Below are 24,989 nucleotides of genomic sequence, written 5' to 3' on the forward strand. Positions count from 1 at the left end.
CCATTGATTGCAGTGAAATAGTTAATCAGAAAACCCACAGATTTTAATGTGCTTGCAAGTGCTTAATATTGTCTGTCTGGATCACATCCATTGTGTGAACCAGCAACTTGTATTTCTGACAAGCTGCTCTCTGTTTCTGCCTCGAAGGAGTGAGTTTTGTCTGATCATGAGCATAAAGCTCCACACTGCTAGCTATTCTGTAATTTATCTATCTGCATTGCCCTCACCTTATTTCCGGACCTTGAATGAGTTTAGCACGTGCTTCTTCATATTTCCGTAATGTGACATATGCTCATGCTCTCTTTGCCCTCCCCAGAATAAACCAAATACAAGAAGTGAAGGGAAAGGAAATTCAAATCTAAACTATCTGGAAGTAGGTGAAGAAAACCAGATATAATTGGAAGAAGGGGCAGAGGTTGGTGTTGTATCCTACCAGTAATCTTTTGCAGTTGGTTTGGACATATGTCTCAAGGTGGGGTCCTGTAGAGAGTGTGAGGAAGGAGTGAGAAAGGAAAAGGAAGGAAAAGCAGAAGGAGAAAATGGAGTTGATGCTGAATTAATCTTTAGTTACATCCACATGATATTTTCTTGTGTCTAGAGAGGGGAGACTGTTGGTTCAAATCCCTGCTGGTGTGTTTTCCAGAATATGGGAAACTTCTATATTGGGCAGCAGCGATATAGGAAGGTGTTGAAAGGCATCATCTCATGCTGAGAGGGAGAAGGCAATAGTAAACCACTCCTGCATTCTACCAAGAAAATCACATGGCTCTGTGGTCGCCAGGAGTCGACACTGACCTGACAGTGAGGGAAGCAGCTATAATAAACAGTGGGTTTCAGGCAAATTATCTGGAAAGGGAATGTATCTACATGGAATTATTTTTATGATTGCAACTTAAGTCATCTGTGTTGCATGCCCAAACTTATATCTGAAGTCTACTGTCACCCAAATGATTGGCGCTGAGACAATTACTCCTTTTTTTTCCTGCTGAAAGGAGAATGTCACAGGACTGTATGGGACAAGAGAAAACATTTTTGGTGGGTCAGGTGGATGGTAGGTTGCCTGCTCATGGCTTAACTAGTGCAGTAGCCTGCCAATTTCTGGTTCCTTTTGAAGTGTTTTAAAAGTGTTTTATTCCACAAACCACAGGGTAGTTATTGGATTTATCTACTCCTCTTTTCAGTGTTATGTAATATGTACATGGAAAACAATTCAGCAGCACATAAATTGGCAAATATTTATCGGTGGTAAATTGTTATTATCTCCAATGACTTGAGAGGAAATATATTTCAAATACTTCACAGGAATTTTGTTCATTGTAGAAGTTCAATATGTGACATTTATGCTAGCACAGTTGTAATTTGACATGTTATCTCTCTCTGTCTAGTGCTTTTTAAAAAAAGGATAGTGTATGGATTATGCATTGTGTTGGAATTAAGGGCCCCTCTTTCCCCCTGGAGCTGGAGTCAAGCTCCCTCCCTTCCGTACATTTGCTGGGTTTCTATACATTTAGTTAGGACTAAGGCACACCTTGTTTTGAGAAGAAAAGTATAAAGATGACATCTATTATAAATCACATCACATTTTTTTAAAATTTCTTTTTGTTTGACTTGGAAGCTATTTTCAAAGAAAACCTCCCACATGTAGACATTAAAAGCTTGCTACTATATTCATGAACTTTATGAGGAACCAACCACAGCTGCTGATGGGAGTTTTCCAAAGATCATTGCCCTAGGCTAGTTTCCAACTAGCATATTAAGATGCTCACCGCATACTTACTGATGTTAATACTCTATGGCTAGGGTCTAGAATTGGAATAAGCATTCCAGTATTCTACCACAATTATTACTAAAATTTGACAGTCTTTCAGAGTGGTCAAAGGTTAGAAAGCAGCTTCACAGGCATAGCAAAGGAATTAGTCCATACTTTAAAAGCAAAGCAAACAATAACCCCAAGCCTGATCAGTTATCTGTAATGAGCCAGAGAAAGGATTTTAGTTTGGGTTTTGGCATTTGCTCATAGTAGCGGGAAATGATTTGCCTGAAGAGCAAGAGGTTGCCCATTCAAATCCCCACTGTTATGTTTCCCAGACTATGGGAAACACCTATATCGGGCAGCAGTGATATAGGAATATACTGAAAGGTGTAGATTCTATATTGGTGCAAACATTAAGCATTGGGGTAAAAGAGATGCTCTCTAGCAAACTGTCACTTCTTCATTGCAGTTTGAGATCATAAGGAGGTCTTAAGCATCTGATGCTAGTATCAAAGGAGGAAACAACACTTTTCTAAGGTTAAAACACTTAATTTTAAACATTTCCTTCTGCAGCTTCTCTGAGGCTTTCAGCTGGAGCACTTGCAAATGAAAGGGACATACCCGCATACTTGGGGTAACCCAAAGATATTATTATAATATTATTATTATATGTCCGTTTAACAGGCAGAAGTGGGGGGGGGAACCTGCCCCAGTGTAACTCAGTGGAACAGAATGTTCATGGACTCAAAGGGTACTTAACAGACAACCAGTGGAGTGGAGATAATGGAACTCAGTGATGAGGTTGAAGAGGAAGGAGGGCTTGAACAAAAAAGAAGGAAATTTCTTATTTTGGAGAATAGTAGTCACAATCCCTTCTGCTTCTGAGGGGGAGAGGTGTCTAAAACTCTTTAATTTTCTCAGCAGCCGTTTCAAAACCTTTGTGTTTTGAGTGGGGAGAGGTTTGACACATTTAAGCTCTTGCTGTTAGAGGTGAATCCCCCTCCTAAAACAAAACAAAACATAAAAACTGTTTGTGTGTGAACTCTCCTGAGTAACAGAGGGAGACGTTGCACACATAATCTGTTATTCTACTGCTCGTTGTATGTGTACATGCTCAGTCACTCAGTAAACACAACATTTACCCTTTTTTCACACCAGGGATATACTGCAACATTTTGTTGTTGTTGGTCCATACTTTATATCCTATAATTCTGAAATAAGAGTTCAGCAACATTTAAAACATTAAAGCATTTCAAACAACTGTATTGCATGTAATTGCTTGGCCAGGTTTTCATTTAGCTTGGAGTTCTTCCTCTACTCAGTGGGGATTGCACCAAAATCAGCCTTTTTAGAAACACCGCATTCTAGAATTTCTGGTGTGCAGTGCATTTCAAAATAAACAAAAATCCCATAGATAGTCAGCAAGCAAACCGTACATGCAATAAAGTTAAAGGCTTTTCTGCGTTTAGCATTTGGACTTGGCTTGTAAGCCATTTTGAATATGAGTAGAAGGTTAGTGCTTCTGGCCATTACTTCCTAGTGTCAAGGTATCTCAGGAATACTGTCTTCTGTAAGCCCCCAAATGTCGTCTAAAAAATCTATGAAGGGCAGTATAGGACAGAGCTCTTGTTTGACTATAATAACATTCACTGTGCATAGACACTATAACTCATAGTGACTTTTGTCTATGTTGTTTCCATTTGAGTGTGATGTGTGTTTTTCATTTCACTGGAGGTAGTGGCTCAGTGGGGAAATACTTGACTAGCAAGCAGAAGGTTGCTGGTTCGAATCCCCGCTGGTACTATATTGGGCAGCAGTGATATAGGAAGATGCTGAAAGGTATCATCTCATCCTGTGCAGGAGGAGGTAATGGTAAACCCCTCCTGTATTCTACCAAAGAAAACTACAGGGCTCTGTGGGCGCCAGGAGTTGAAATCAACTCAACGGCACAACTTTACTTTACCTTTACTGAGAGAAAACCATGTGTGCATGACAGACGGGATGCTCAGATGGGATGCAGCCCTGTCCAACTGAAGAGAACAGAAAGGAACACAAACTCTGGCAAAAGAAATGCAAAGTGACAATAAGGGAGGAGAAAAGAGAGTTTGAGGAACATTTAGCTAAAAGTATCAAGGGGAATAACAAAAACTTAAATACATCAGAAGCAGGAAACCTGCCAGGGAGGTGGTTGGACCATTAGACAAGGAGGGAGTGAAAGGGATTATTCAGGAGGATATGGAGGTTGCAGAGAAGCTAAATGAGTTCTTGGCATCCATTTTCATGGCAGAGGCTACTGAGCATATATTTGTTCCTGAACCAGGCTTTTCAGGGATGGAGGCTAAAGAACTGAGTCAAGACAAGAGATGATGTTCTTAACAGTCTGGAAAAACTAAAAACTAACAAATCACCAGAGCCGGCTGGCATCCATCCAAGAGTCCTCAACGAACTCAAATGTGAAATTGCCGACCTCCTTGCTAAAATATATAACTTATCCCTGCAATCGGGCTCTGTACTGGAGGACTAGAAAGTAACAAATGTAACACCGATTTTCAAAAAGGGATCCAGGGGTGATCTGGGAAATTACAGGCCGGTAAGCATAATGTCAGTTCCAGGCAAATTGATGGAAAGCATCCTCAAGGTTAAAATTGTAAAGCACCTAGAAGAAAAGGCCCTGCTGGAAGTGAGCCAGCATGGCTTCCACAAAGGTAAATCTTGCCTCACCAACCTTTTGGAGTTCTTTGAGAGTGTCAACAAGTGTGCGGATCAAGGTGATCCACTTGACACAGTATACCTGGACTTCCAAAAAGCTTTTGACAAAGTTCCTCATCAAAGACTCCTGAGGAAACTTAGCAGTCATGGGATAAGGGGACACGTACATTTGTGGATTGCTAACTGGTTGAAAGACAGGAAACAGAGGGTAGGGATAAATGGAGAGTTTTCACAATGGAAGGAAGTAAGAAGTTCCCCCCCCCATCTGTACTGGGACCGGTGCTTTTAAATTTATTCATAAATGATCTAGAAACAGGGGTAAGCAGCAAGGTGGCCCAATTTGCAGATGATACCAAATGCTTTCAGGTAGTGAAATCTAAAACTGATTGTGAGGAGCTCCAAAAGGATCTCTCCAAACTGGGTGAGTGGGTGACAAAGTGGCAAATGCGGTTCAGTGTTGGCAAGTGTAAGGTGATGAACATTGGGACAAAAAATCCCAACTTCAAGTATACGTTGATGGGATCTGAGCTGTCGGTGACTGACCAGGAGAGGAATCTTGGCGTCATGGTGGACAGCTCGTTGAAAGTGTTGACTCAATGTGCAGCAGCTGTGAAAAAGGCCAATTCCATGCTAGGGATCATTAGGAAGGGGATTGAAAATAAAACTGCTAATATTATAATGCCCTTATACAAAACTATGGTACGGCCACACCTGGAGTACTGCATACCATTCTGATCACCACATCTTAAAAAGGACATTGTAGAACTGGAAAAGGTGCAGATGAGGGCGACCAAGATAATCAGGGGCCTAGAGCACCTTTCTTATGAGGCAAGACTACAACATCTGGGGCTTTTTAGTTTAGAAAAAAAGACAACTGCTGGGAGACATGATAGAGGTCTATAAAATCATGCATGGTGTGGAGAAAGTGGATAGAGAGAAATTCTTCTCCCTTTCACATAACACTAGAACCAGGGGTCATCCCATGAAATTGATTGCCAGGAAATCTAGCACCAACAAACAGAAGTACTTTTTCACACAAGGTATAATCAACTTGTGGAATTCTCTGCCATGAGATGTGGTGACAGCCAACAACCTGGATAGCTTGAAGAGGGGTTTGGATAACTTCATGGAGGAGAGGTCTATCAACGGCTACTAGTTGGAGGGCCACCTCCAGCCTCAAAGGCAGGATGCCTCTGAGTACCAGTTGCAGAGAAGTAACAGCAGGAGAGAGGGCACGCCCTCAACTCCTGCCTGTGGCTTCCAGCAGCATCTGGTGGGCCACAGGATGCTGGACTATATGGGCCTTGGGCCTGATCCAGCATGGCTGGGCTGCTCTTATGTTCTTATGTTTACTTATCCTTCACAAAGTGTGCTTTCAGCAGTATGTCACCTCTTAGCTCATATTTAGTTCCTAAAGTGCTTTGGGGGATTCTTATATTTTCTTTCTTGCTTCATTTGTTCACCAAGATAAATGTTCTCTTTTTCCAAAATAATTAACATTTGTTCCTGTTTATTTTCATGCCTTTTGAACATATTTGAGAAGTGTGTATCTGCTCTGGAAATGATTAACTCAGTTTATTGAACCTTGATGGTTCCAGAGGAGACCCCCAATTGGAGGCTAATCCGCACATTGTTGTACATGAAGTGGGATGAGACCGCAAAGTCTACAGTCTTCTCAAGTTTGGGAGCATACATACAAGGATGTTACAGCCTTACTTGTGGTGGCCCCTTACTGCCCATCCCCATGGCAGCTCTGTTTTCTTGGCAAATTGTTGACTCTTTTGCTTTACAAAGTAAAAATGTGTGTTGCACCACTCAGACTTCAAGTGATTGTGTATGGTACTTTGCATCATCTTCAGCTTGTTGCAAGCAAATTGGGGTCAAATTGGACATGATGTTGGAGACCCATAACCAGATTTCCTAATATGTTTTTGTTTGGTTGAAAGCAGGTGCAGGGTGGGGAGGGGGTAGATCAGGGCTGTGAGAAGGGTGGCTTAATCCTTTCCCCCAACTTAAATTCTCCCAAATCATATGTTAGGATGGAGGAAGAAAAACACAATACCTGATACAATGCCATCTGATCCAATGCAGTCTAGATTGCACAACATTGCCATCTGAACCAATGCCAATCTGATCCAATCTGGCCTGCTTTGGCTGGGGTGCTACTAATGGCAAGTCATAGTTTCCCAGCATGGGGGAAAGTGGTGGTGTGGGGGAAGTAGGCTATCTGCTGACACAGCCAACCAAGTGTAGGTTCTCCTGCTTTTGTAAAATCTCTCTTTTAATTCAACAAATGTATGGACTAACTGCTATAGGAGTAGAATGGCAAAGGCAGTAAAAACCCTACATTGATCAATAGCTTACAAAATCAGGTTAGAATATATGGTGTAGACTTCATGAGCTTTTTTCCAGGAGCACATGCAAAAAAAGAAGTGATATAATGTTTATACCTCCAAAACGTATTGCTGAACGGCTTGACTTCACCCAGAGCTGACAGCCAATCCTGACTCATGAGAATTCACTTGTGTTATCTTTTAAGCGTCTGCATTTTTGGTTATATCCTGGAAGTAAAAGATTATCTCACTATAACAAAAAAAATTTTAAATGACCAGAGAGACCTTTTTTAAAAAATCCTACCCATACATTGAAGTGTTACTTTGAGGAGTGCTGATGCCAGTGCTAAAAAAAAAAAAAAAAGATTGTTCCCTTCCCATCATTTTCTTCTCTGAAAGCACAGGTGGATTAAATCTTAGTTAATTTCAGACTCTTAGATTATACAATGGAGTCTGTACACAATAAAGGATAATGGGAGCAAAACATCTGTCATCCCAACTATAGGCCAAGAGTGCTTGAACTTTTATTAGATAAAATGTCTTGCTAGAATGATGCGAGACCAGAATAATGCTCCATACTAACACAATTTCCATTTTCTAAGAATTGTAAAGATTTTTCTAAGCATTGCAAATGCTTAGCCCTTAATCACATTTTTCATTGCTATTAAATTTCTGAAAACATACCTTGAAGCTTTTCCTTTTAGACTAATGCCCCCGTCCCAATTCTTTTGGGACTAGCTAAGATGAAAATCTCATTTATGATTGTTTCTCCAGTACTTCTCTCATATAAAGAACTTGCATTCTATATCATTTCATATTTACAAAAAATGTATAGTAGAAATTGGGTCTTCAGTGTATTTAACGATCCTATTTTTATTGAAGTACCATATCTCTTTTAGACACACTACATTTGCATTATATCATATTGAAAAGAATGTCAGTAGCCTATGTGTCAAAACAAATATATACAGAAAAAACAATGTAAAGACTATGTAACACTGCGCATGTCAGCCATTATTTATTAATATTGATTGAATGCCTTAAGAGTCTTCAGCAGCATTGGAGTGCAGCTTAAAACTCTGTAACACTGCATATGTCAGCCAGTATTATTGAATGCAAATATTATTAAACAATAATCATAGAAGTGCCTCAAAAAGCTGGTGCTGTACAGAGACTGAATTTTTTGAGAATGGAGAACAAATTCCTGTCTGTAAACTCTCAATCTAAGAAGCAGGATGTAGGCTTGCCTTTGAGGGGGTAATCACATAATAGAGGAGATCTTGGGGAGAGGTGTTACCAGTGTGAGGAGTGAACAAAGAAGGGTAGTAATGAACCCAGATAAACCCAGTTTGCACTACTCTTCAAATTAATTTATTAAGAGGTGCAGGAAGGTTGGTTGCTAACTGGGCAAAGAGGCACCTTTTAACATGGCGATTCTCTTTATTTAGCAGGGGGAGAGTAAGTGGCCCTATCCACCCCCAGCACAGTACCTCCAGTGACTATTGCTGTATGTAATCCCCCCATTAGTTTGGGAGCAACATTTCACGAAGTTACTCCAAAAGGAGGACGATTTAGTCTTCCATTTAACAGACATTTCGGCCCCATCATCAGACTGGCCTCCGGTGTCATGCAGTGAAATCAATGCTCTTATTACCCAGTTGAAATCAGGCAAAGCCCCAGGTATTGACCATATTACCGCAGAGATACTTAAGAGTAACATGGCTTGGTGGTCTCCTGTTTTAGCTTCCCTATTCACTTTTATAGACCGAACCACTCAGATCCCGAGTGATTGGGGCATAGCAATCATTATTCCTATCTACAAAAAGGGAGATAGGAGACTCCCAGAGAACTATCGCCCAATTAGTTTACTTAGTACTATTGCTAAACTCTATGCTAGGCATCTGTATGGCAAATTGGTGGATTGGTGCGATAGAGAAAACATTCTATCGGATGAGCAATTTGGATTTAGAGCGGATCGATCAGTTTTGGATCCGGCTTTAATCCTTCAACATCTTGTTGGGAAATATGTGCTTGCTCATAAGGCTGCTCTTTTTGCCGCCTTTATCGATTTTAGGGCTGCATTTGACCTGATCCCGCGTGATAAATTATGGTCTAAGCTGTCTGAATCCACAATTGATCGTCATCTTCTATGCCTCATTCGCAAGCTTCATAATAATTCTCGGATCAGAGTTCGTTGTTCTAGAGTTGGGCATCTTACTAAGGAAGTACTGGTATCTAGAGGAGTTAGACAGGGATGCATTTTGGCTCCCTTGCTGTTTAACCTATATATTAATTCATTGATCGCTCACTTGAATCAACTGCATCACCATCCACCTAAGTTAGGCACAAGACATTTGTCCATTTTGCTTTATGCTGATGATGCGGTAATTTTATCTAGAACTCAAGTGGGTTTAAGGAGAGCTATGCGTGCCCTTGATGATTATTGTAAGTTGAATCTGCTGGAAGTTAATTGTTCCAAAACTAAAATTGTGGTATTTGCAAGACGCCCTATTTTACATCGCTGGTTTTTTAATGGAGTCCAACTTGAACAAGTGAAACAATTTAAATATCTCGGGATTGTTTTTTCTGCTACTGGATCACGACTACTGCACAGAGATTATGTTATCCAGAGTGGAAGAAGAAGTGCTAATTTGATCCAGTCCTTTTTCCGCTCTAGAGGTGCTCAGTATGTCCCAGCAGCCATCAAACTATTTAATGCAAAGGTAAGGGCTCAACTACTGTATGGTGTTCAGTTGGGGCTATACTCCAATTTCGAGAAAGTTGAGGCAATACAATCAACCTTTCTGAAAAACATCTTTCAAGTACCTGGCTGTGTGCCCAGAGTAGTGCTGCGCCTTGAGGCAGGATTGATTAAAGTTGAAGCCTGGGCATGGCTTTTCATTTTGAGCTATTGGCTCAAATTGATGTTTAGGCCTATTGGTATTGTCTCATTGATTTTTCAAGATTCTTATCGCTCAGCCTGGTTGGAAGCTATTGAAGCGAGATTGCAGTACTATGGATTTTCACCTGCAGCCATCCTTAGTTTGCCTTATGAGGAGGCTAGGGGCAGACTTAAGGAAAGGATTCTCGATATGGAATCTCAGATTGACAGGAGTTTAATTCCTAGGGGTGTTTTCCTGAATGTCGAAACTGTAAGCTATTCCCCAGCCAGATATGTATCTCTTCTTACAGTACCTAAATTTCGTAGGGCTTTAACTTTGGCCCGTTGTAACGCCTTGAATACAGCTGTGCTGCAGGGGAGATTCCAAAATATTCCTTATCATTGCCGTGTTTGTCCGTGTGGATCGGGAGAAGTTGAGACGACGGCTCATGTTCTTTTGTATTGCCAATTTTACAGTGATATTAGGAAGAAATACATTTTACCTCAACTTATCCTGTTTCCAGGATTAACTGAAACTGATTATTTAAATTTAATTTTAAAGGATTGTAAAGAGGAGAACTTACTCAATGTTGCTAAATTCTGTTATATTTGTGGTGTTATTCGGAATGAAGTTGTTAATTCTAAATGATTTTATTTTTGTAATTCTGGCCATTGGCTGTATTAATAAAGACTGACTATTGCTGGTGTCTATCTTATGTTTCTTTTTAGTTTGTGAGCTCTTTGGAGACAGGGGTCCATCTTATTTATTTGTTATTTGTTATTTCTTTATGTAAACCGCTTTGGAAACATTTGTTGAAAAGCAGTATATAAATATTTCTTCTTGTTGTTGGTGGTGGTGGTAATGCACTGCCATCTCTCAGCCCACCTCGACCACCTTTATGCCCCCGCTGCTGCTATCTACCTCTGGGAGAGGAACCAGCAATATGTGCATGCCCCAGTGCTGGCTACCATGCCCCTAGCATTGATGTCAGATGCACAGGAGTAGGGGTGTGTCCGAACCGGTCTGGAAGCCATTGTAAAGGCCTCCGGACTTTCCAGACCGGTTCGGATCTGGCTGGTCCGGGTCCGGGTGGGGGGGTTCCTTTAAGGGCGGGGAGGATTTACTTACCCCCCCGCCACTTGCCCCCGTCCAGCGCGCGTATTTAATGTAATAATTGGGGCAGCAGGATACTTCCCTGCTGCCCCTTGTCCCTCTGCAATGCCGCCAGCTTTGACTCACAGTTTTGAAAATAAATTACTGCTGCCCAGTGCCAATAATGAAGTTGAAGAAGAAGCCGGCCTCCACCTCGGCGCCTCTCCGCCCGGCGGCTCCCCCAGGAGCCGCCGCCGCCTCCCAGCAGCCACTGAGAGCGGCTCTGCCATGGAGGACGCGCCGCGGCAACCCTCACTTCCGGCTACCATGCGACTTTCCCCCACATACAGAGTGGCTGCATTCTGCCACTCTGTATGCGGGGGAAGTCGCATGGAAGCCGGAAGTGATGCAACCCTCACTTCCGGCTTCCATGCGACTTCCCCCGCATACAGAGTGGCAGAATGCAGCCACTCTGTATGTGGGGGAAAGTCGCATGGTAGCCGGAAGTGAGGGTTGCTGCGGCGCCGCGGCACGTCCTCCATGGCAGAGCTGCTCTCAGTGGCTGCTGGGAGGCGGCGGCGGCTCCTGGGGGAGCCGCCGGGTGGAGAGGCGCCGAAGTGGAGGCCGGCTTCTTCTTCAACTTCATTATTGGCACTGGGCAGCAGTAATTTATTTTCAAAACTGTGAGTCAAAGCTGGCGGCATTGCAGAGGGACAAGGGGCAGCAGGGAAGTATCCTGCTGCCCCAATTATTACATTAAATACGCGCGCTGGACGGGGGCAAGTGGCGGGGGGGTAAGTAAACCCTCCCCGCCCTTAAAGGAACCCACCCCACAGTGCCGGACCGCAGCTCTGCGGTTCCGTGCACACCCCTACACAGGAGTACAGAAAGCGTGGTTAGCATCGAGGCATGCACAGCTGCCAGTCTCTCTCCCGGTTGGCAAGTGGCTCCTTCCCCAGCTGGGTGCTTCTTTTCTCTCCCTCACTCTGCTTGCCAGCTGGGAGTGGGGGTGGGCAATAGCGGTACATACATGTCCCAATACTTGTCATGCCCTCTGTGTCAGCGTGCTCGTGATGTTAATACAGGAGGCGTGGCCAGTATCAGAACATGGGAGGGCCACCTGCCTCTCCCAGGTGGTGGTGAGCAGTTCATTTGCTGGCTGTGTGCTCGGGGGTGGGGGAAGAGGCTCCTAGGCAGGCACAGGGACATTTATACATTCCTCCCCCTCCCTCCACCACTAGCACAGCCAAGTGACAGCTATACCACTGGATAGTTTACAAAGAGATCATTAATGTAGCTGGTGGGTCTTTCAGAGATCTCCACTGGCCAAGTGAAGAGGGATACTCTGGGGCATTCTTGATGTGCCTTCAAAGGTGGTATTAGTCTAGTAGCTCTAACAGATATTTATAGCCTTCTTGCTTACTTACTCTTGAGCCATTTCTTCCCCCCCAGCAGCAGCAATTAACCAGTCTGACTCGGAAGAAAGGGTGCATCAATTTTTAAAATATATAGTTCTGCAAATAGGAAGCTCCTAGAAGCAGTTGGAACTAGCTTCCCTTTGTCATCATGACCTTGGTCTTTATCACTTAATTGGAGCCATTCTGCTTTAACTTATTTTTCCTAGACAGTGTCTCATTATTTCAGGCAATTATTGTGACACTTAGTAAAAGCTGTCCCATCTCTGAGGAAGATGAGTTTTTTTCATGACATGACTTTTCACAAGACAGCTGAAATGAAGTTTTGGGCCTTTCTGGCAAGCAAGTAATAACAGAGAAACAAGCAATCCACACTGATGACCTTCTCTTCTCTTCTCTTTGAGCTTTGTTGCTGTAGGGAGAGTACATTGCACATCAGCTTTCCTGCTCATACTCAGAAATAACTGAGTAAAGCATGTGCTGCCTGCTTATATGTCCATCATACTTAAATGTATTTAATAGCATATTTCTGAGTGAAAAATAGCAAATCTGGGATGTGTTAGATTAAAAAGAAGTGAGGAAATAAATTCATAACCTCTTCATTTGTTCTCCCAATTTATATTGCACTTGTTATAACTTGCATTATGATAGCCCAGAGACCTTTCTTTTAAGATAAACATAAGGAGCACATTTCAAGTGTTTTTGTGGTGTGTCTTTGCTTTATCCAGTGTTTGATAATTGCCAAACAAACAAAGGAAATAAACAGTAACCTTTGGGAACATTTTCTGCACAGGGAAGAAAACGCCAAGCACACATTCTGCAGGATGAGCCCTGACTAGCTTTATTTTTAACTCCATAGTTACTATAGCTATTTAGCCATATTTTCCCTGCTGTACCTTTCTTTGGATGTCACTTTAAAATTTAGAAGATAAAATCTTGATGACATTCTTTTAAAAAAGAAATGCAAACACACATAGAAGCACTGAAAGCTTTGCTTTTCAATTGGTGGCACAATTAAAGTCAGGCCAACTATTTATTTAAGATCCACCTGAAACTTTGGCCTTTCCTATTCCCCAAGGAGTAATATACTGGGACCAGCATAACACGTTCCATGTCTTCCCTTCCCTTCCCACTAGGTTCACACCTCAGTATACTCAAATACCTGTGGAAAACACGGAACAAGAAACTCTTGACAGGTCAGCCCAACCCCAGATGAAAATCTTTCCCAGCTCCAATCTCTTCCTGCCCCGTCTCCCAACACAGCAACTGACAAAGAACATAGCTTAGTTTCCATGTCATGTTCTGATAGTTTTGCTGTTAATGTGTAGCCAGAAGCAGGAGAGCTGGTCTTGTGGTAGCAGGCATGACTTGCCCCCTTTGCTGAACAGGGTCCACTCTGGTTTCACATGAATGGGAGATTACATGTGTGTAAGGTATTTCCCTTAGGGTATGGAGCTGTAAGGTATTTCCCTTAGGGAATGGAGCTGCTCTGGGAAGACATCTGCATGCTTGCATACAAAAGATTCCAAGTTCCCTCCCTGGCTTCTCCAGGATAGGGCTGAGAGAGATTCCTGCCTGCAACCTTGGAGAAGCCGCTACCAGTCTGTGTAGACAATACTGAGCTAGATGGACCTGTGGTCTAACTTCATATGGCAGCTTCCTATGTCCCTTCCCAATCCACATAGATATGCTCATAAAGAAACTGTGAGATTCAAGGAATGTAATTGCTTATCAACAACAACAACAAATATTTATATACCCCTTTTCAACAGAAGTTTCCAAAGTGGTTTACATAGAGAAATAATAAATAAGATGGCTCCCTGTCCCCAAAGGGTTCACAATCTAAATAGAAACATAAGACAGACACCAGCAACAGTCACTGGAAGTACTATGTTGGAGGTGGATAGGGCCAGTTTCTAAATAAAGAGAATCACCATGTTAAAAAGGTGCCTCTTTACCCAGTTAGCAAGGGTCAAAGGTTCAGGGTTCTTAAATAGGTGTAGATATCTTAGTCTGTACTGAAAGTAGATCACTTGGTGATCTATTTCTGGACTATACTTCTTTAGGCTGCAGGTGGGGGAACTACACGAGTGATTGCTTACGCTGAATGTCTGCACGTAAATAGCTAGATGTCAAGGAGATGAGTTCTGTCCTTGCTTTCTCTCTCACATGCTCGTTTTTCATGTGCAGATTCTCCCACTCCTTAATAAAGGAGCATTCAAACATGAAATTCTCTACCTTCAATCTGAAATAATATAACCTAGGTACAGTTTTACTGCACAATCTGATACCTGTATAGGTTAATTTTAGTCAGAGTTGAGCCAAAAGCATCTTTTTAGTTTAGTTGTTGATATTGTCAAAAGAGTCTCCATTTCCTGATGCAATGGCTCCCTTCCAGTTGCTCTCTTCTAATTACATTGATCTCTGCAACTGCTCTCTTCCAGTTTGTCTGCTCTTCTCCAATAGTAGAGGTAAGTGTGTAAAATCCCCAAAAAGCTAGCTTTGAAGGTTTTATGGAACTGTGCAGTCCTGGGGCTATTCCACAGGGCATAGTTCAGGAAAGTGCCTGAGTCTTGGGAGGAAAGGAGTCATGAAATTCCAGAGCCCTTCTGACCCATCTCAGGAACTCCACTGATCCCTCAGGTCAAAACTAGATTTGATAGCTCTCCCATGGGTATTTAATAAAGCCACTGGACCTCCTGATCCAGTTTGGGTGCTCAGTACTGAGGAAAGAAACTTTAGTCCTTTCCTTCCAACTATTTCCTCAATCTAAATCTCCTTTGCAAAGCTGCTAATTGCCCCAAGGGGCAAAACTGACAAGTGCCTTCAGAAAATAGTTGGAGAGATCAAGAAAGTGAAAGTAAAAACTGTAAAGAGAATAAAATATGATGCAGTGTGGCTGCTTTCTGGAAGGGTGAGTAGAAATATCAGGTGTAGCAGGAGGAGGGAAGGGGAAGATGGCAAATGTGGATACAACTGGAAAAGAATGGATGGGTGGGTGATATGATGCAAGAGGCATTCCCAAAGTTTGGTTGTAAGCCCCCGGGAACAAGAGGGAATTCTGGAACCTTGGCAAAATAGTGGAGACATCAGCTGTAGGTGGTCATGTTCAATATGGTGGTAATGAGCCAGCATGGTGTAGGAGTTAGAGTGTTGGACTGGGACCGGAGAGACCCATGTTCAAAGCCCACTTAGCCATGAAACTTGCTGGGTGACTCTGGGCCAATCACTTATCTCTCAGCCTAACCTACTTGACAGGGTTGTTGTGAGGATAAACATAACCATGTACACCACTCTGGGCTCCTTGGAGGAAGAGGGGGATATAATTTTAAATAATAAATAAATATGGAGGTGCTTTCAGCAAAAAGCAACAAAAGCTTGGTGTGCTTATTTTCGGCAGCCATATTAGTAGACTAGTGGTCTCATTCAAGAAATTGCAACAATCCTTTGTTTTGAGGATTTGGGTTAGAGCAACTGTGCTTAAATTTAGCCAAAATCCCTGCATTTTGCTGTTCTAGTAGTTTGAGATCTGCAAGTTTGGTGTGGAAGTTCAGATATTTTGAGGTGCAGGAACGGAATATGGCCAGAGCAGTCTGCTCCCTTGGCTGGCTGGTCACCACTATTTTCCCCTGAGAAGTCCTATAGGAATAACACTCATGGCTGAGGAGAATTCCTTGGTATTTGAATACTATGAATACTACAGAATTGTGAATTGTCTGGAATAACTTACAAAGTAATTCATATTCCCCAGCCAAAGGAGATCATATTTAGAGAAAAGGACATGAATCTGCATGTCCCTGTTTGGGAAAAATTGCTGGTTATTGTGATTACAATTGATTCCTCTCTATCGGGAGTGGTATGTTTTTCAAGTTATATTTCTGGCTTGCCTCACCCTCATCACCAAATGTTTTCATAAATAAAGCTATTGCTTTTCATGCCATAGTACTTGTGTGCTTTGATTTATTGGGGGGAAACAATGGATGCAGGTGCAGAAGCCTGCAAATATAGCTAGCTTAATAATTAACTACATTTATTGTGACCATTGTTTTTAGGGCATTTAAAAGAAGGAACTACAATAATGAACAAAAATCTCTAACTGGCCTGATCGGGATGCTTCTTCTGAGTCTAAAGCCAAGCCCAGAGTGAACCATCTAGATCTGAACCATCCAAAACTATTAAAATCTCCTTCACTCCTTTGAGATTTTCAAAGATAATAGCCAACTGCTTGGTTGAATACTGATGATTGATTGATTGATTGATTGAATTTATATACTGCCTAGTAATTAGAACAAGTTGTTCTACTAAGAACTAATCAGCCTACTTTCCTTTCACTGTCTCTACAACTGGACTAAATTTGGTTCAATTTTCCAAATTTGTGGACCACAAGGTTGACATGTTAGATCTCTTGCACCTCAAATGTTCATGCATCCACCATCTTGGATCGGGATGGATTACATCATTACAAACTACACCATTGAGGTGTCCCTATGTGACAATCACTACAACTGTATCAAATTTGGTTCAAATCGGTTAGACAGTCCTCAGGTTAGTACACTTGTACCTCAAAAGTTCACATGTCCACCATCTTGGGTTGGGGTGGATGACATCACCACAAACTACACCACTGGGACATCACTATGCAATTTGGTTCAAATGGGTTAGACAGTCCACAAATTAGCCCGCTTGCACCTCAGATGTTAATGTGGCCACCATATTGAACTGGAATGGATGACATCATCACACACCATGCCATTTCGGCATCCCTATGTGTCCCTGCAGCTGTAGCAAATTTGGTTCAAATTGGTTAAGCGGTTCTAAAGCATAGCTGATGGATTTGTAATTTTTGTATATGCATAAAATTTAATTTTGTTTTTGTTGTGCTTTGTTTCAGGAAGGAAGCGCAACTGGATGAAGAAGGGCAGTTTCTAGTCCGAATCATTTATGATGATTCTAAAACATATGACTTGGTGGCTGCAGCAAGCAAAGTCCTCAGTAAGCAACTCTTTTTATCTTTCATGATAAGTCCTTAGGTATCATCGAAGCTCAAGCAATTAGGTACTCTAATATTCCCTGATTTACATTAAAGCTTCCAGGCAGAGGACAATATGGTGCACCCACATCTGTGTACAGGTATATCTGCGGGGGTGGGAAGGGCAGTGCTTGCTGCCCCCCTACATACTACTGTTCACCCTCGTGCCTGTGGCAACTGCCTCCCCTACCTCATGGAAGGGCTGCCCTTGAGCACAAGCAGAATTGTGCATCTTCCATGATATGGCTAGCATACTTGGGAGATCAGCTTTCATGGTTGATTGATTGATTGATTGATTGATTCAATTTCTATGCTGCCCTTCCAAAAATGACTCAGGGCGGTTTGCACAGAGAAATAAACAAATAAGATGGAACCCTGTCCCCAAAGGGCTCACAATCTAAAAAGAAACATAAGACAGACACCAGCAACAGTCACTGGAAGTTCTGTGCTGGGGGTGAAGAGGGTCAGTTACTCTCCCCCTGCTGAATAAATAAATGTTTAGAAAGTGACAGCAGGCTCTCACCAACATGGAATCTTTTTAGGTCTCAAAAGGTTTCAGTGGGAGAAAGTTAAGCACAACAGCCTTTCACTGAAACCAGTGGGATGTAAAAACACATTTTGGGATGTATCATGTCTTATGTTTCTAGCAATAAAGACAGCCTTTAAAATGTGTGAACAACACCTGGGAAAATCTTGGAAGGCATGGCGTTGGGCTAGGGTAAGCAGGACTTCCAGTGCTGCTGATGTTGTATGGCTTCAATCACTTTAATCATTCAGTTATAACATATGAACAAATATTTGTATTTTTTATTAATTATGTAGTGGATCTGGGCAGTTGGGGAGCAGAAAATGAGCCACAGGTGTGACACGTTCCCACTCTGTTTGCCCTGCCCCAGCTGCCTTGATCTCTCTCGCCTCAGCCTGCTGCCATGTTAACCTCAGGGGCATGGGCTGGTCATTCGGAACCCTCAGACATGTTGGCCGAGCAGAGTGGGAACAAGCCACACCTTCAGCTTGTTTTCTGCCACACACACACACACACACACACACACACACACACACACACCCCATGCCACACCCTGGAGGGCTGCTACTGATTAGGTGTATGGGTTGTAGAATTTGGGTTTTTTTAAAACAGATTTTTGTGGGGGGAGCTTTGCTGCAGAGTTCAGAATTCCATTTTTTGTTTTTAAAATATAGAGTATCTACATTTTTGCAGCGGTTGTGAAAAAAAGGTTCATTTGCAATGTAATTTGAGTTAAAAACTTAAAAATCATTATTTTTTAAAAATAAAAGAGGATAATAGATTTTGCCACACAAATCTTCATTGCTGTAAAACTTATGTGAATTATAAGTAAATATCAAGAGTGGGGTGCTTGGAGATCAGAATACAAGGTCTGCGTGAGCCTCCAGAGGAATATGGAATTTGGAAGCTGGACTAAGATATGGAACATAGGAAGCTGCCATATACTGAGTCAGACCCTTGGTCCATCTAGCTCAGTATTGTCTACCCAGACTGGCAGTGGCTTCTCCAAGGTTGCAAGCAGGAGTCTCTCTCAGCCCTGTCTGGAGATGCTGCCAGCAGGGGTGTTGCTATAATTGAGTGGATGGGTTCAAAGAACCCAGGCCCCCAAGCTCCTGAGATATGACTCCTGAGATATGGAGATATGGCAATAGCAAAAATAAAATACTGCACAAAACTGCAATTCCTATAGAGTAATAATTTGGAGATTTCATTGTGCAAAAGAGAGAGTCCTGATTTGTGGACTTGACTAATGTATATTAATAATTTAATAATGGAAGTTATTGTATGTAATGTGAAATAGTTATTATTATTATTATTATTAATTATTATTATTATTACTTGTTATTATTATTATTATTATAACAATTATCACATACTGATAATATAAGAATAAATATAGGCAACAATCCAGAGGGACAATAGCATGTGTGCATACACCATCACTTTTCTGACAGTTTCTTTCTAGTGATGTGCACGGAACCATGGAGGTATGGTTCGACGCCAGCGGCCGTCTCCTTTTAAGGGCAGGGGGTTTGCACTTAGCCCTCCCGCCGCTTTCCCTCCACCGGTGTTACGTTTTAAAAAAAGGTTTTGGGGGTGGCAGCATTCCTGCCTGCCGCCCCCATTGTTGCCCAGAAATACGGGCTCTGTGTGTGCTCGCTGCCACACGTGCATGCCCACCTGCTACACACATCGCACGTTGCATGTGCACATCATGCACGCAACGTGCGGCGTGTGTTGCGGGTGTGCACGTGTGCAGTGGCAAGTGCATGCGCAGCCCATACTTCCAGTATTTCCGGGCAACAATGGGGGCAGAGGTGGCAGGGAGGAACACTGTCGCCCCGAAACCTTTTTTTTTAAATGGAGCACCGGCAGGGGGAAAGCAGCGGGAGGGGTAAGTGCAACCCTCCCCACTTAAGGGAAGACCCCCTGCTGGCGTCGAGCTTCAAACCAGCACCAGCACAAACCGGTTCGAAGGCCTCTTGCATGGCCTTAGAATCTGCTCCACCAAACCTGCAAACTGATCTTTAAACTATTCTACCAAAAAAAAAGAAAGAAAAGAAAATCCAGTATGACAGTTTGGCAGAAGCACAAGATCTTGTCAAAGGAAAAAATCAGAAGATAATATACATACACCAATGACTTTACCTCTAGGGAAAAAGAAACTTACATCAAATCTCTAAGTGTGTTAAGAATTTGGAAAAGTTTAAAGAGCAGTTTCAATGTTCTGAGGCCTCAGTTTCTGAAAACTATACAATTTATGTCTTGATTGTAGTGATGTTTGGTCGTTTATTTAATTATTGCATTTATAGATGGAATGACATGTCCTTCAAGGAACATGCACCTGGGACATTGCTTGTTCTTTTCTTTTGCCACCCCTTCCCACCCCAAATGCTAAATCAACATACTTTAAAAGTATTAAGGGTGAATTTTGGTTCATAAAAGTCCCAGGTGCCTTCAAATAACTGTAAATGTTGCATGTTTTCTGTAGACCTTAATGCCGGAGAAATCCTTCAGATGTTTGGAAAGATGTTTTTTGTGTTTTGCCAAGAGTCTGGATATGACACTATCTTGCGTGTCTTGGGCTCAAATGTCAGAGAATTCTTGCAGGTGAGTAATCTGTGGCAACTCATCAGTAGACAAATTTACTGTAGTTTGAACTTAGAAGATTTAATCCCAATTCCATGCATACTTCCTCAAATGTAAATCCCACTAAGTTGAGTGAGACTTATCAGCCTAAGAAACCTCTGGATCAAAAATTTAAACTGTCTCTATGGTGACTATGCAGTTAAAGAGCCATTTATGCTTTGCTGCATTAACTGCCTATAACATAAAGCTTGGATTTGTTCTTTTCAAATGTAAGGCTACAATTGTGCACTGAGTTACACATGCTAAGTAAGTTGGATTTTAAGTAAAAACAGTTCCCTGGTTCATGAACTCAGTTATGGGTACAAAGCCATAGGGAACCGTTTTTACTTAAAATCCAATTTAAGCAGATTTCATTATCCATTATATACTTTTATAAGTACATCTGAGGGAAAGAGAGAGGTGGGAGAGTGAGAGTGTCTTTGTTCCTATTGATGGACAACTTCAAAGACACTCAAAGAGACTTCAAACTGCTGCCTTAATTATCCAAAATTTATTGTTCTATGTCTTGGTTGATGTGATGGTAAATGTTACTGATTTCTTTATTAGCTCAAAGGTTTGAAGCTGGCAAGAATCCCATTTTCTTGGGTTGTATGGAAATACATGAACTTAAAACATTCCCGCTAATACTGCTAAGTTGATACCTACAATTGTTTTTAAACATTGTGGCAGATATACATACCTTTATTTTTTAAAAGGTTAGAATAATGTTGGCAAGAGATTTATTTTAAAGATACTCCTTTTCAATAACTTTTGCATATTAGTGGCCTTTAAACATGCAAAATTTTCAGGAAAGGCAAAAGAGGGGAGGGTGGTAAAATAGAGCAGTAAAATAATGCTATTTTACAGCATAAAATAGAATTCGTCTTTTTAAAAGATGTCATTCCACTTTTCTATATAAGATGGGGCTGAAAATGTTGCTAATGGCTATAGAAAGCAGTGTTTGAATGAAAGGCAGCTATTAGAGAATTGCAATCTGAGAAATCCCAAGAGTTGTATGTTAAAACCACCAAGAGAAAATCAATCAGACACAAAGTGGTGGTTAATCTAACATACTTTAGGAAGTCATTTATCTGTCTACACATATTTTAAAAATAACAGTGCAGTTTGTATTATTGGACAAAAGAACTATATTCAGATATGCCCATTAATATCCTTAAAATATGCTAAGTATTAAAACTCATTTTGAGTTTTGATGTACAGGCACCCCAAACTCATCAAACTCATCTACTCAAGAAACACTGGAATCACTGGGTTTTCATCCTTTGAGAAGAGTTTAGGGTGGAACATAGGAATGGTCCTAGACCATTTGTCTATGTAGATCAGAATTGTTTTCACTGGCTGGGAGTGGCTCTCCAAGGTTTCAGGCAGGAGTCTCTCCAAGCCTTATCTGGAGATGCCGGGGATTGAACCTGGGACCTCTCTTCCACTGAGATACAGCCCCATCTTATAGCAGACAACGCTCACCTGTAGTCATCCATCCAAATGCAAACCAGTGTGGACCCTGCTTAGCGAAGGGGACAAATCCTGCTTGCTACAACAAGACCCACTTTCCTCCTTAATTTGAAGATAAATTTTTTCTGGGTATCTTCCCCTTCAGGTTTGATAGCAACTCTTTGGTACTAGAATAGGATCCCAAAGACTATTTCTGTCTGAATGCATATCCATTGTTTTCAGTGAATACACACAGGAGTATATTCACAGAATATAGAAAGAATATACAATTAATTCTTATACCTTTGTTTGGAGAGGGGAAATTGCTCCAGTTTGAAGCAATTGGCTTCAAATCATGAATGGCTGCTAATAAAAGGAATATTTGTGCTCTTCCCCACTTGCTTGTGGCTACCTTTGATCCAATGTAAGCCTATTACATTTCAGTGTGCATGGTCCTAAGTCCAAGGAACTATGCTCCAGTTGTTACTTTCTCATTGCTTTCAGGTAGGAAGGGCTAATCTCCTTGCTAAGCCCTTCTGTGAAAAATAGCTGCCCCTCAAGGAAGGCTGCTTTAATTATTTCAATTCAATGTGAGCCAACTTCCTAGCCATTGGAGGGATATATCTGAAACTGGTTCTAAATTCCAGCCTTGTAGTAGCTGGTGAGATGGGGTGAAGGGTAGTAACAGGTAGTCACCACTCAGCAGCAACTGAGGGGGCTATGTAGGAAGCCATTGGTACCTGAACAATGGTGTTCCAGTGCTCCCACCTCTGCTGCTGACATGCAACAGATATGGTAAGAGGTGGGACACTTCTCCCTTGACCACTTGGTGGTGGTAACTTCTTACTCCCTCCACCCACCTCATCAGCTGACACTGATCCTGACATTCACATGCTCAGAGAACTGTTTCCAAAATACATCACCTTGTCATCCCTTTATAGCCTCCCAGCCTCCTGTCTGAAACTACTATACCTCTAGATGATTCTCATCCTAATTATCTGGAGAAGGGCAGGCACATCTCCCCTCACTCATCCAGTGTGCCATGCTGCCACCTCTTAATCATGGGTGGTGGCAGGGGGCTGCATCCCCTCCTCAGCACATGGATTAAATGCTACTTTAAAGTAGCCCCTGGTGGTGCAGTGGTAAAACTGCCGCCCTGTAACCAGAAGGTTACAAGTTCGATCCTGACCAGGGGCTCAAGGTTGACTCAGCCTTCCATCCTTCCGAGGTCGGTAAAATGAGTACCCAGAATGTTGGGGGCAATATGCTCCGGCTATAAAGAGAGCTCCGGCTATAAAGCGGTATATAAATGTAAGTGCTATTGCTATTGCTAGTGCTATTTAATCCACACATTGAGGGGTGATTCAGATGAGCTTCCCCACCCCCGTCCCATGTGATTAGGGACAGCAGGATGGCATGCCCACACTCTTCCCGCATGTGATTAGGATGTGTTGGATAGAGTTGCATCCAAATAAGCCCTCTGTTTTGCTGGTTACTGATTTAATTTTCCCCTTTCCTGGCCTGTTAGTTCCTTGCTCCCCTTTGTTCTTTCCAAGAATGCAGAACTTACAGATTTGTGATTGTGAAGTTCCATCTCAACTGGAACTTCAGTTTTACTTTTGGGTCTTCTCCACTATGACTGAAAACCAAACTAGGTGATATGCAGAAGATGAACAAGGGGTGAGTTAGATCTTCTTGTGCTGGATGGGGTTACACTCCCCTAGAAGGAGCAGGTGCTCAGCTTGGGAGTACTCCTGGACCCAGGCTTCACCCTGGTTTCTCAGGTGGAGGCCATGGCCAGGAGTGCTTTCTGTCAGCTTTGGCTGATTCGACAGCTGCGCCCATTCCTTGAGGAGGATGACCTCAAAACAGTGATGCACCAGCTGGTAACCTCCCGGCTTGACTATTGCAATGCGCTCTATGTGGGGCTGCCTTTGTACGTAGTTCGGAAACTTCAATTAGTTCAGAATGCGGCAGCCAGATTGGCCTCTGGGGTAACCCGGAGAGACCATATTAAGCCTATTTTGAAACAATTGCACTGGCTACTGATATGTTTCTGGGCAAAATACAAAGTGCTGGTTATTACCTTTAAAGACCTGAACGCCTTAGGCCAGAGTTTCCTTAGAGAGCGCCTTCTTCTGCGTGATTCCCACCGCACATTAAGGTCATCTGAGGAGGTTTGTCTCCAGTTACCACCAGCTCATCTGGTGGCGACTCAGAGGTGGGCCTTCTCTATAGCTGCTCCTGGGCTGTGGAATGTGCTCCCTGCAGAAATCTGCAATTTGAATTCTCTATTAGCCTTCAGGAGAGCCCTTAAAATGTATTTGTTTGGCCTGGCTTTCCAGGGGTTTTAAATCGGTTTTAATATTGTAACCTGATTTTGGGGCTTTGAATCACTGTAATTGTTTAATTGTTGTTTTAAAATGTTTTTAAATTGTTAATTGTTGTTATATTGTTTTTAATTTGTTTGAGCTCTTTACTGTTTTAGTGGTTTGTTTTAATTGTAAACTGCCCTGAGCCATTTTGGAAGGGCGGTATACAAATCAAATGAAATCAATCAATCAATAAAACAATCCCTTGGCTTTTTAAAACTGAAAAGCTCAAATGCTGTGATTAGCAGCAGAAGAGGAGGAGGAGGAAGAAGAAGAGAAGCAGCAGCAGCACCACCACCACCACCACCACCACCACCTTAATCCTTTCTCCTCCTGCCTTTCTCCCACTCAAAATCACACTTCCAGTCTACTTCCCCGTCCACTCACTGTGGAAAGGTGTAGTCGCCCTGTATATTTTCTCCTGGAGGGAAAAAAGGTAGCTAGAAGATAGTGATTTTGAGCAGACAAACAGTGGAGGGAAGAAGTTATTTGGCCACTATCTCTCTGCCATTTTTCTACTGAACAGATAGTCTCTTGAAGAGATCTGTTCATGCATCACCTTCAAATTGTCTAGTTTGGCCCCAAGAAACTGTCCTCAAAGAACTTTTAGAGAGGAATGGTCTCTGTCCCTTCAAACAAGTGTAAAGGTAACTTGGCTACTGATAAGTATAATCTTCATAAAAATGTAAATTTCAAATCAGCAAAGGAGGACATTTTAGGCCAAATTCAGCCTAAGGAATTAACTTGCAAAATACTCATTTCCTTTTGAGACTCCCAAGAGAAGATGCAGCTGCTGAG

At 42.2% G+C, this 24,989-nt stretch overlaps 1 protein-coding gene across 3 annotated transcripts in view; it reads left to right on the plus strand.

Annotated features, from left to right (window-relative positions):
• GUCY1B1 (guanylate cyclase 1 soluble subunit beta 1) overlaps positions 1-24,989 on the plus strand; it is a 72,081-nt gene that overhangs the window by 15,702 nt on the left and 31,390 nt on the right. For 2 of the 3 annotated variants that reach the window (XM_053255589.1, XM_053255590.1), the window contains exons 3-4: positions 17,076-17,176; positions 20,231-20,349. In XM_053255589.1, coding sequence (XP_053111564.1) covers positions 17,076-17,176; positions 20,231-20,349 — 220 coding nt within the window. Of the gene's footprint in view, positions 1-17,075; positions 17,177-20,230; positions 20,350-24,989 lie in introns of those variants that run through there. The other variant, XM_053255592.1, reaches the window with a different exon arrangement.

This window comes from Hemicordylus capensis, chromosome 5, assembly GCF_027244095.1.
Source record: "Hemicordylus capensis ecotype Gifberg chromosome 5, rHemCap1.1.pri, whole genome shotgun sequence".
NCBI classification, from domain to species: Eukaryota; Metazoa; Chordata; class Lepidosauria; order Squamata; family Cordylidae; genus Hemicordylus; species Hemicordylus capensis.